General features: G+C 41.0%; 1 protein-coding gene across 1 annotated transcript in view; it reads left to right on the forward strand.

Moving 5' to 3' along the window:
• Positions 1-4,235: 4,235 nt before the first annotated feature.
• LOC139351753 (trichohyalin-like) overlaps positions 4,236-13,250 on the forward strand; it is a 28,059-nt gene continuing 19,044 nt past the window's right edge. Inside the window, exons 1-3 of the mRNA XM_070993757.1 lie at positions 4,236-4,821; positions 7,232-7,864; positions 10,288-10,920. Coding sequence (XP_070849858.1) covers positions 4,236-4,821; positions 7,232-7,864; positions 10,288-10,920 — 1,852 coding nt within the window. The remainder of the gene's footprint in view (positions 4,822-7,231; positions 7,865-10,287; positions 10,921-13,250) is intronic.

A 13,250-nucleotide genomic window follows, 5' to 3' on the forward strand; every position in this document is an offset into this window, starting at 1 on the left:
TCTGGAGATGGTAAAAAAATGCTTTTTCCTTCACAGACAGAACAGAAAGACACAGAGACGTACAAAAAAACAAAAGAACAAAAATAAAATAAAAAAAATAAAAATAAAACGTTTGCTAATACAGAACTTCTTTGAAGCACACATGTATAGGCCCCTGGTCCTTTCACACAAACAATTAGTTAAAAGTATTCTCCGATTTCTTCTTAAATAATTTCAACAGCTTGATCTTGGCGTTTCTCTTTTGAGAAGCAGAAGCAGAGGACCGCAGAGAGAAAACCCTTGAACCCCAGCAGCTCCATCTGTTAAAAACATGCAGACCATCAAGAATCTATCAGTTCTATTTATGTCAATATTTATAGCTACATATGCAGTTTGACGTGTTTCATTTGGTCGTATCAGTTGCATGGTCTTACCCTCAAATGCTGCTCATTTTCTGGACTCCAGTGAGCCACGTCAACATTTATCAGACAAGCTGCAACTACAGCTGCAACAATACAGCCACCGTTAAGGATGAGGGACACGTGGAACATGAGCCACACATTCGTCTTTCATTACTGACTTCATACATCCGGCTAATAATCACCTTTACCAACTGTATGTTTTGCTCGGTTTGCGTTGAGTCGTACTTACGGCTAATAATCCAAGTTGGAAACAACTCCAGCAATGATGAACTGCAGAGGAACAGAATGCGGCTGATTAAAAACGTGCACAAGTTTTCACTCCGTTTCAGGGCCGTGCAGAGACCTTTGGAGGGCAGGTGCTCAAAGTTAAAAGGGGGCACATGGAGCACGAATTTGAAACACCATACAGAAACATACCTTGCAATGTAACCTGTTGAATGGTAGCAACCCATATTCATAAAGAATGTAACATGGAATCACTACATACCATATCATCGTCCACACCTCACATATCTGTTAGAGGCCAGTGCAAAGCAACGTTAGTCTCTGTTTTACCTGATGGGGTACATTAAACAGCTTCTGTTGAGGGGGTTGGTGAGGAGGCTGCTGCTGATATGACATTTCATACCTTTTCAAAAATTGTACTACTGCCTACTACTGTCTAGCCACGAATTTAATCCATCCAAAGAGCTTGGTCTGTACCAGCTCGAAATGGAAAGTGTCCTGAGACAACTTCTGTTGTGATTTGGCACTATACAAATAAAATTGAATTGAATTGAATTGAATTCATAATCTGCCCTTTATTATTCCTAGTGCTAAATTAATAAAGTAGAAAAATAATTAAATGATATAGAAATCATGTATTTAAATATTTTTGTGCTTTTATTCAGTTTGACTATCGACTTTGACAGCAAGGTTCTAAAAGTTCTATAATTTGAATGCATATTATATTTAATTTGTGTGTAAATGTTATAAACAAACAAGTACTGATATGTTTAAATGAGAGGTTGAGAAAATCAAAATTCAAATTTTTCTATTATTGTTGTATTTATACTGTAATAGTTCAAAATTATGTGAATATGCATATTGCATAGTTTTAGTAAAATAACATAGTCTATGCCTCATTGCCTCCAGAAACACAGGAAAAAACAGCTTGACAGTAAAATAACACATGACAAACACTTCGGTTTCACGAGACTGGCAGTGGCCGTACGTCTCCAGCAGCTCAGCGATCAGCAGCAGGGCACGTCAGGGCAGCGACGGCAGAGTGAGGGCAAGGTAGGTCTAAATTATTATTAATTTGTTTTATTTTTTATTATTTTGGGCCACACAGACGGACTTTCTCACACACACACACACACACACACACACACACACACACACACACACACACGCACACACAAAAAAAAAATCACTTTGACAAAAGGGCACTTTGGGCATCAAGGGGCAAAGGAGCAGGTGCTCCAGCATTTGCTGTTAATATTACAGGATTGACTTCTCTCAGCTTCATTTCCATAAACATAAAACAGGATACAATAAGGGTGGACAAAGAGTATCAGCAAGAATGATTGTGTTGCATTGCATTGACTGCTGTGTTCGCCTTGCACTCAGTACATGAGATAAATGAAATCTCGCTCAGGTTTACTAATCTGCCGCACAAATTCGAATTGTCACCACAGAAGCACCTAAAATAAATTAACTACATAGAGAAATACAGCCTACGTGAGATATTAGTATATAGCGCAAAATATTGTGTGATTCATTAATGTTTGTAACATTAACGAAAAAGAAAAAGGAATGTTGTCCCCAAAATGAGATGCATTTTCATCCAAATTCCAACAATAGATAAACACAGTCTAAACAAACAAAGAATGCACTGGTGATTTTACCTTTGAGACACTGTGCACATATAGACAGTATCACAGGATTATATGAAACTTCAGCCTTTACGCTGACAAGCGAGAACCCCACAAAACCCACCAACCAACAATTCCCTGTTGCTGCTGTCCAAATCTGCACAATGTATTCAAGTTATTTTAGACGCCCCTTTTTATGGTACGTCTTATCTGTTTGTGACATTTTGCATGAGTTGTCTTGTAAATATTTGTAAACATGAAATCACATAGTTAGTGTGTGGACTCGATCCAGAAAAGAAAGCAACAATGAGAAAAACATCCGTCTGTCTTAGTTCCTTTTTTCCGTGACTGTACACACTATTGTTACAGCTACACTCACATATTCAATAAAAGGCTTCTAATTAAAAGACCTGAACAAAATCACATTAACAGGTGAAGCTCATCCTGTTCAGGATTTGTGTGGATTACACACTGAGAAAGAAGTTTGTATTCTTATTGTCAGCTGAGTTATTATGAGACCGTGACATGCACACTGACAGAGGCTCATGCCAGCCATGTTGTCCAGTAATTGCAGGGTTGGTAGTTCGATCCCTGGCGTCTCCGAAATGAATTACGAACAAGACACTAAGCCCCGAAGTGCTCCTGATGAGCGGCGTAGCGCCATGCGTGGTAGCACTTGCAGCAGTGAATCAATGTGCGCGTGCGGACACGTAAGATATTGTGAAGTGCTTTGTGTTGTTTTTTATTTAGGACAAAGGTACTGTTATGTTGTATTTTGTTAAGACTGGTAATTGTTTTCTATGGTTATTTCTAACACCATCATTTCAGTGGAATCTGTTTGAAGTCCTCTGCTTTCACAAAATGTGGCACCTCAATTCATATCAATTTTGAGTCTTAAAAATGGGGGCTACAAACCCTAATTTAATACGCAGGAAGAAGTGCCATGATTTTCTTACAGTAAAAGCACAATCAGAGTTCAAAAACAAAGCCCGTTTCTTGCTCCCAACGCAGCAGGTTGTTTCTGCAGGAGGTCATCAGCTGCCCGTTGATGGTAACATCGTATCCTCAGTGGCTCTCTGCAGCTGCCTCCGCGTCGCTCCTCATCAGCGCCACGGATGTGCATGTCAACATCGGCACAGGCCGTGGTGCTGCAGGGATGAGAGTTTTTTTCCGAATAATGTTTGAAATTTTAAATTGTAATTCTAACATGGGACGGACACGACTGTAGCCGTAAAAATAATGAGCAGAAAAACTGAAAATCATTCGTGTCAATAAGGTGGACCAGATTTTAGATATCTTTGACTATAATGCAAAGATATACCATCACCACAGATTTGAAAAGCATCATGGAACTGAGTAAATTCCTAAACAATCAAAAGAATAAGGTCAATAATAAAAGCTGAACAAGTATGTGATATCTGTATGAGATTTCCATTTGTTAACGCCGATTTAATAATTGTTAGTCGTGTTGTTTGTAGCCGTTACTTTAGATCTTTCACCATAGATTTAATACAATGGCTGATGTTACACCATTTCCACCATTATAGGATGCGGCTCCTCCGATTGCAGAGGCTTAACGAGTCATTTCTTCCCGGCATTTTTGGGTCAGTTGCGCTGTCCACTCCGAGCGTGACGTCATGCGATGACGTCACACGACGATGTCTCAACTTTGAAAAGGAATCGCTCTAGATCAAAGGCCAAATAAAAGAGCTCAAGATCAAAGGCCAAATAAAGGAGCTCAAGATCAAAGGAGGTTTGCTTTGATGTTAGTTTGCTATAAAAGCATCGTCAGAGTACCAGCACCACAGTACAGACCGTAATAGAGCTACAGAAAGACATTTCATCACATACTCGCTTTTACAGCAAAGATCCCATGGCAGGAAACTACAGACAGAATGACAGAGATACTCTGTCCCATACTCTCGCTGCAGAGAAGACGAAATTCATGACAGACAGGAAGTCACTTGTCGATGTGAACATGTTTGAAAAGTGTCACAACGAAGGCATGATGAGGAAGCTTGACTCTCGAGTCCAAGCGCTCCGCAATGCTTCAAAGAATCTTGAAGAGCATGCCTTGAACGTAGAGAAAAGGGAACGAGAGGAGCGTAAAATGAGGATGGAGCAGCGTCTGCACGACGAACGGAATGCAGAGGCATTCATCGCGGAGATGAGACTGAAGGATGAAGAGATCAAAGCACGCAAAATGTACGTAAATGAGGTGAATGCCTCCCTCAGGGCCGCCAACCATGCCCGCCTCCAGCAGCCGAAACCTGAGAAACAGGAAGCTATAATGAGGCTTCATCAGAATGATGAGTGGGACCGCAACTTCCGTCAGCATGCTCAGCATGCAATTGACAAGGCCGATGAGGACCTAAGGAAGACACTGGAGCGCTGTGGCAACAGCCTGGCATCCACCCGCTTCCCTCCCATCTCCAAACCACCCAAATACAACCTAGCTACCAAGGATGTAAATACCTCCACCAAAGATGGTCTCAGTCACATTCTTGCAGATACCGAACTTGGCAGACCTCATCCTCTGGATACTCCCCACAGTGGCACCCCAGGTGCACTGAATAGAGGCAGCACAGTTCGTGAAACTTCTAATGTTTACATATCTGTTGGTGGGTACGTCCTGCCTCAAACCTTAAAACCTCTGCCTCCACCCGACCAAGTCCCATATGATACTCTAGGATGATCCAGCTAAGTCAGACCCACACAGAGGAAGATGATGCTGCAGTGACGAATGCAGCACAGAATGCAGTGAAGGACATACAATTCCAGCTCGAAAGTCAAGTCACTCCAAATCAAGACTTGAAATTTGCGACTACACTAAACCAAGAACAGTTATAAGAAATAGAGAATTAATTTGGGCAATAAAGAATAAAGAAAAGATTCTAAATAATAAGCTAAAAGCTTAGATAAAAATTTCCAATCATGTAAACCACAAAAACAATAAGATATAAATAATAAATCAAAAAAATATGAAAATAAATCTGAACTTATGTCATTGAAAACTGCTTTCAAGTGTATGTTGTGTATGTTTCATGTTACAATTTAACTACAGTTAGATTAAGTGTTGTGTTCACATATATAGAAATCCAGTTTCAAAAAGATATCAAATAAACAAAATGGAACTAGAGCAAGAAATTATGACGTTAGGTCTGTGAGGCTGTTAGCTATCTTAATTTAGTGAGTTAGCAACAACTTTTTTTCTCCCCAGATGTTGCTGGTGCATATTTTTCATAATCTTCTTCTTCCAAAATGGTTTCCATACACATTTTCAACATGTTCCTAACAGAACAGTAATGCTGTTAATGATGCATATTGTCAGAGGGGTTTTCTTGATATTATCATAGAAAGCAGAGAATGCATTGAAGTACACCTAGAAAACATAAGTGTCCCTCAGAGGATTCTTTACAGGTTGAACACTTATTTTGGTTGTGAACAAAATCACATTAACAGGTGAAGCTCATCCTGTTCAGGATTTGTGTGGATTACACACTGAGAAAGAAGTTTGTATTCTTATTGTCAGCTGAGTTATTATGAGACCGTGACATGCACACTGACAGAGGCTCATGTCAGCCATGTTGTCCAGTAATTGCAGGGTTGGTAGTTCGATCCCTGGCGTCTCCGAAATGAATTACGAACAAGACACTAAGCCCCGAAGTGCTCCTGATGAGCGGCGTAGCGCCATGCGTGGTAGCACTTCCAGCAGTGAATCAATGTGTGCGTGTGGACACGTAAGATATTGTGAAGTGCTTTGTGTTGTTTTTTATTTAGGACAAAGGTACTGTAATGTTGTATTTTGTTAAGACTGGTAATTGTTTTCTATGGTTATTTCTAACACCATCATTTCAGTGGAATCTGTTTGAAGTCCTCTGCTTTCACAAAATGTGGCACCTCAATTCATATCAATTTTGAGTCTTAAAAATGGGGGCTACAAACCCTAATTTAATACGCAGGAAGAAGTGCCATGATTTTCTTACAGTAAAAGCACAATCAGAGTTCAAAAACAAAGCCCGTTTCTTGCTCCCAACGCAGCAGGTTGTTTCTGCAGGAGGTCATCAGCTGCCCGTTGATGGTAACATCGTATCCTCAGTGGCTCTCTGCAGCTGCCTCCGCGTCGCTCCTCATCAGCGCCACGGATGTGCATGTCAACATCGGCACAGGCCGTGGTGCTGCAGGGATGAGAGTTTTTTTCCGAATAATGTTTGAAATTTTAAATTGTAATTCTAACATGGGACGGACACGACTGTAGCCGTAAAAATAATGAGCAGAAAAACTGAAAATCATTCGTGTCAATAAGGTGGACCAGATTTTAGATATCTTTGACTATAATGCAAAGATATACCATCACCACAGATTTGAAAAGCATCATGGAACTGAGTAAATTCCTAAACAATCAAAAGAATAAGGTCAATAATAAAAGCTGAACAAGTATGTGATATCTGTATGAGATTTCCATTTGTTAACGCCGATTTAATAATTGTTAGTCGTGTTGTTTGTAGCTGTTACTTTAAATCTTTCACCATAGATTTAATACAATGGCTGATGTTACACCATTTCCACCATTATAGGATGCGGCTCCTCCGATTGCAGAGGCTTAACGAGTCATTTCTTCCCGGCATTTTTGGGTCAGTTGCGCTGTCCACTCCGAGCGTGACGTCATGCGATGACGTCATGCGATGACGTCACACGACGATGTCTCAACTTTGAAAAGGAATCGCTCTAGATCAAAGGCCAAATAAAAGAGCTCAAGATCAAAGGCCAAATAAAGGAGCTCAAGATCAAAGGAGGTTTGCTTTGATGTTAGTTTGCTATAAAAGCATCGTCAGAGTACCAGCACCACAGTACAGACCGTAATAGAGCTACAGAAAGACATTTCATCACATACTCGCTTTTACAGCAAAGATCCCATGGCAGGAAACTACAGACAGAATGACAGAGATACTCTGTCCCATACTCTCGCTGCAGAGAAGACGAAATTCATGACAGACAGGAAGTCACTTGTCGATGTGAACATGTTTGAAAAGTGTCACAACGAAGGCATGATGAGGAAGCTTGACTCTCGAGTCCAAGCGCTCCGCAATGCTTCAAAGAATCTTGAAGAGCATGCCTTGAACGTAGAGAAAAGGGAACGAGAGGAGCGTAAAATGAGGATGGAGCAGCGTCTGCACGACGAACGGAATGCAGAGGCATTCATCGCGGAGATGAGACTGAAGGATGAAGAGATCAAAGCACGCAAAATGTACGTAAATGAGGTGAATGCCTCCCTCAGGGCCGCCAACCATGCCCGCCTCCAGCAGCCGAAACCTGAGAAACAGGAAGCTATAATGAGGCTTCATCAGAATGATGAGTGGGACCGCAACTTCCGTCAGCATGCTCAGCATGCAATTGAAAAGGCCGATGAGGACCTAAGGAAGACACTGGAGCGCTGTGGCAACAGCCTGGCATCCACCCGCTTCCCTCCCATCTCCAAACCACCCAAATACAACCTAGCTACCAAGGATGTAAATACCTCCACCAAAGATGGTCTCAGTCACATTCTTGCAGATACCGGACTTGGCAGACCTCATCCTCTGGATACTCCCCACAGTGGCACCCCAGGTGCACTGAATAGAGGCAGCACAGTTCGTGAAACTTCTAATGTTTACATATCTGTTGGTGGGTACGTCCTGCCTCAAACCTTAAAACCTCTGCCTCCACCCGACCAAGTCCCATATGATACTCTAGGATGATCCAGCTAAGTCAGACCCACACAGAGGAAGATGATGCTGCAGTGAAGAATGCAGCACAGAATGCAGTGAAGGACATACAATTCCAGCTCGAAAGTCAAGTCACTCCAACTCAAGACTTGAAATTTGCGACTACACTAAACCAAGAACAGTTATAAGAAATAGAGAATTAATTTGGGCAATAAAGAATAAAGAAAAGATTCTAAATAATAAGCTAAAATGTTAGATAAAAATTTCCAATCATGTAAACCACAAAAACAATAAGATATAAATAATAAATCAAAAAAATATGAAAATAAATCTGAACTTATGTCATTGAAAACTGCTTTCAAGTGTATGTTGTGTATGTTTCATGTTACAATTTAACTACAGTTAGATTAAGTGTTGTGTTCACATATATAGAAATCCAGTTTCAAAAAGATATCAAATAAACAAAATGGAACTAGAGCAAGAAATTATGACGTTAGGTCTGTGAGGCTGTTAGCTATCTTAATTTAGTGAGTTAGCAACAACTTTTTTTCTCCCCAGATGTTGCTGGTGCATATTTTTCATAATCTTCTTCTTCCAAAATGGTTTCCATACACATTTTCAACATGTTCCTAACAGAACAGTAATGCTGCTAATGATGCATATTGTCAGAGGGGTTTTCTTGATACTATCATAGAAAGCAGAGAATGCATTGAAGTACACCTAGAAAACATAAGTGTCCCACAGAGGATGCTTTACAGGTTGAACACTTATTTTGGTTGTGAACAAAATCACATTAACAGGTGAAGCTCATCCTGTTCAGGATTTGTGTGGATTACACACTGAGAAAGAAGTTTGTATTCTTATTGTCAGCTGAGTTATTATGAGACCGTGACATGCACACTGACAGAGGCTCATGTCAGCCATGTTGTCCAGTAATTGCAGGGTTGGTAGTTCGATCCCTGGCGTCTCCGAAATGAATTACGAACAAGACACTAAGCCCCGAAGTGCTCCTGATGAGCGGCGTAGCGCCATGCGTGGTAGCACTTCCAGCAGTGAATCAATGTGTGCGTGTGGACACGTAAGATATTGTGAAGTGCTTTGTGTTGTTTTTTATTTAGGACAAAGGTACTGTAATGTTGTATTTTGTTAAGACTGGTAATTGTTTTCTATGGTTATTTCTAACACCATCATTTCAGTGGAATCTGTTTGAAGTCCTCTGCTTTCACAAAATGTGGCACCTCAATTCATATCAATTTTGAGTCTTAAAAATGGGGGCTACAAACCCTAATTTAATACGCAGGAAGAAGTGCCATGATTTTCTTACAGTAAAAGCACAATCAGAGTTCAAAAACAAAGCCCGTTTCTTGCTCCCAACGCAGCAGGTTGTTTCTGCAGGAGGTCATCAGCTGCCCGTTGATGGTAACATCGTATCCTCAGTGGCTCTCTGCAGCTGCCTCCGCGTCGCTCCTCATCAGCGCCACGGATGTGCATGTCAACATCGGCACAGGCCGTGGTGCTGCAGGGATGAGAGTTTTTTTCCGAATAATGTTTGAAATTTTAAATTGTAATTCTAACATGGGACGGACACGACTGTAGCCGTAAAAATAATGAGCAGAAAAACTGAAAATCATTCGTGTCAATAAGGTGGACCAGATTTTAGATATCTTTGACTATAATGCAAAGATATACCATCACCACAGATTTGAAAAGCATCATGGAACTGAGTAAATTCCTAAACAATCAAAAGAATAAGGTCAATAATAAAAGCTGAACAAGTATGTGATATCTGTATGAGATTTCCATTTGTTAACGCCGATTTAATAATTGTTAGTCGTGTTGTTTGTAGCCGTTACTTTAAATCTTTCACCATAGATTTAATACAATGGCTGATGTTACACCATTTCCACCATTATAGGATGCGGCTCCTCCGATTGCAGAGGCTTAACGAGTCATTTCTTCCCGGCATTTTTGGGTCAGTTGCGCTGTCCACTCCGAGCGTGACGTCATGCGATGACATCATGCGATGACGTCATGCGATGACGTCACACGACGATGTCTCAACTTTGAAAAGGAATCGCTCTAGATCAAAGGCCAAATAAAAGAGCTCAAGATCAAAGGCCAAATAAAGGAGCTCAAGATCAAAGGAGGTTTGCTTTGATGTTAGTTTGCTATAAAAGCATCGTCAGAGTACCAGCACCACAGTACAGACCGTAATAGAGCTACAGAAAGACATTTCATCACATACTCGCTTTTACAGCAAAGATCCCATGGCAGGAAACTACAGACAGAATGACAGAGATACTCTGTCCCATACTCTCGCTGCAGAGAAGACGAAATTCATGACAGACAGGAAGTCACTTGTCGATGTGAACATGTTTGAAAAGTGTCACAACGAAGGCATGATGAGGAAGCTTGACTCTCGAGTCCAAGCGCTCCGCAATGCTTCAAAGAATCTTGAAGAGCATGCCTTGAACGTAGAGAAAAGGGAACGAGAGGAGCGTAAAATGAGGATGGAGCAGCGTCTGCACGACGAACGGAATGCAGAGGCATTCATCGCGGAGATGAGACTGAAGGATGAAGAGATCAAAGCACGCAAAATGTACGTAAATGAGGTGAATGCCTCCCTCAGGGCCGCCAACCATGCCCGCCTCCAGCAGCCGAAACCTGAGAAACAGGAAGCTATAATGAGGCTTCATCAGAATGATGAGTGGGACCGCAACTTCCGTCAGCATGCTCAGCATGCAATTGACAAGGCCGATGAGGACCTAAGGAAGACACTGGAGCGCTGTGGCAACAGCCTGGCATCCACCCGCTTCCCTCCCATCTCCAAACCACCCAAATACAACCTAGCTACCAAGGATGTAAATACCTCCACCAAAGATGGTCTCAGTCACATTCTTGCAGATACCGGACTTGGCAGACCTCATCCTCTGGATACTCCCCACAGTGGCACCCCAGGTGCACTGAATAGAGGCAGCACAGTTCGTGAAACTTCTAATGTTTACATATCTGTTGGTGGGTACGTCCTGCCTCAAACCTTAAAACCTCTGCCTCCACCCGACCAAGTCCCATATGATACTCTAGGATGATCCAGCTAAGTCAGACCCACACAGAGGAAGATGATGCTGCAGTGAAGAATGCAGCACAGAATGCAGTGAAGGACATACAATTCCAGCTCGAAAGTCAAGTCACTCCAACTCAAGACTTGAAATTTGCGACTACACTAAACCAAGAACAGTAATAAGAAATAGAGAATTAATTTGGGCAATAAAGAATAAAGAAAAGATTCTAAATAATAAGCTAAAATGTTAGATAAAAATTTCCAATCATGTAAACCACAAAAACAATAAGATATAAATAATAAATCAAAAAAATATGAAAATAAATCTGAACTTATGTCATTGAAAACTGCTTTCAAGTGTATGTTGTGTATGTTTCATGTTACAATTTAACTACAGTTAGATTAAGTGTTGTGTTCACATATATAGAAATCCAGTTTCAAAAAGATATCAAATAAACAAAATGGAACTAGAGCAAGAAATTATGACGTTAGGTCTGTGAGGCTGTTAGCTATCTTAATTTAGTGAGTTAGCAACAACTTTTTTTCTCCCCAGATGTTGCTGGTGCATATTTTTCATAATCTTCTTCTTCCAAAATGGTTTCCATACACATTTTCAACATGTTCCTAACAGAACAGTAATGCTGTTAATGATGCATATTGTCAGAGGGGTTTTCTTGATACTATCATAGAAAGCAGAGAATGCATTGAAGTACACCTAGAAAACATAAGTGTCCCACAGAGGATGCTTTACAGGTTGAACACTTATTTTGGTTGTGAACAAAATCACATTAACAGGTGAAGCTCATCCTGTTCAGGATTTGTGTGGATTACACACTGAGAAAGAAGTTTGTATTCTTATTGTCAGCTGAGTTATTATGAGACCGTGACATGCACACTGACAGAGGCTCATGTCAGCCATGTTGTCCAGTAATTGCAGGGTTGGTAGTTCGATCCCTGGCGTCTCCGAAATGAATTACGAACAAGACACTAAGCCCCGAAGTGCTCCTGATGAGCGGCGTAGCGCCATGCGTGGTAGCACTTCCAGCAGTGAATCAATGTGTGCGTGTGGACACGTAAGATATTGTGAAGTGCTTTGTGTTGTTTTTTATTTAGGACAAAGGTACTGTAATGTTGTATTTTGTTAAGACTGGTAATTGTTTTCTATGGTTATTTCTAACACCATCATTTCAGTGGAATCTGTTTGAAGTCCTCTGCTTTCACAAAATGTGGCACCTCAATTCATATCAATTTTGAGTCTTAAAAATGGGGGCTACAAACCCTAATTTAATACGCAGGAAGAAGTGCCATGATTTTCTTACAGTAAAAGCACAATCAGAGTTCAAAAACAAAGCCCGTTTCTTGCTCCCAACGCAGCAGGTTGTTTCTGCAGGAGGTCATCAGCTGCCCGTTGATGGTAACATCGTATCCTCAGTGGCTCTCTGCAGCTGCCTCCGCGTCGCTCCTCATCAGCGCCACGGATGTGCATGTCAACATCGGCACAGGCCGTGGTGCTGCAGGGATGAGAGTTTTTTTCCGAATAATGTTTGAAATTTTAAATTGTAATTCTAACATGGGACGGACACGACTGTAGCCGTAAAAATAATGAGCAGAAAAACTGAAAATCATTCGTGTCAATAAGGTGGACCAGATTTTAGATATCTTTGACTATAATGCAAAGATATACCATCACCACAGATTTGAAAAGCATCATGGAACTGAGTAAATTCCTAAACAATCAAAAGAATAAGGTCAATAATAAAAGCTGAACAAGTATGTGATATCTGTATGAGATTTCCATTTGTTAACGCCGATTTAATAATTGTTAGTCGTGTTGTTTGTAGCCGTTACTTTAAATCTTTCACCATAGATTTAATACAATGGCTGATGTTACACCATTTCCACCATTATAGGATGCGGCTCCTCCGATTGCAGAGGCTTAACGAGTCATTTCTTCCCGGCATTTTTGGGTCAGTTGCGCTGTCCACTCCGAGCGTGACGTCATGCGATGACATCATGCGATGACGTCATGCGATGACGTCACACGACGATGTCTCAACTTTGAAAAGGAATCGCTCTAGATCAAAGGCCAAATAAAAGAGCTCAAGATCAAAGGCCAAATAAAGGAGCTCAAGATCAAAGGAGGTTTGCTTTGATGTTAGTTTGCTATAAAAGCATCGTCAGAGTACCAGCACCACAGTACAGACCGTAATAGAGCTACAGAAAGACA

The sequence above is a fragment of the Chaetodon trifascialis genome, chromosome 23 (assembly GCF_039877785.1).
Source record: "Chaetodon trifascialis isolate fChaTrf1 chromosome 23, fChaTrf1.hap1, whole genome shotgun sequence".
Taxonomy (NCBI): Eukaryota; Metazoa; Chordata; class Actinopteri; order Chaetodontiformes; family Chaetodontidae; genus Chaetodon; species Chaetodon trifascialis.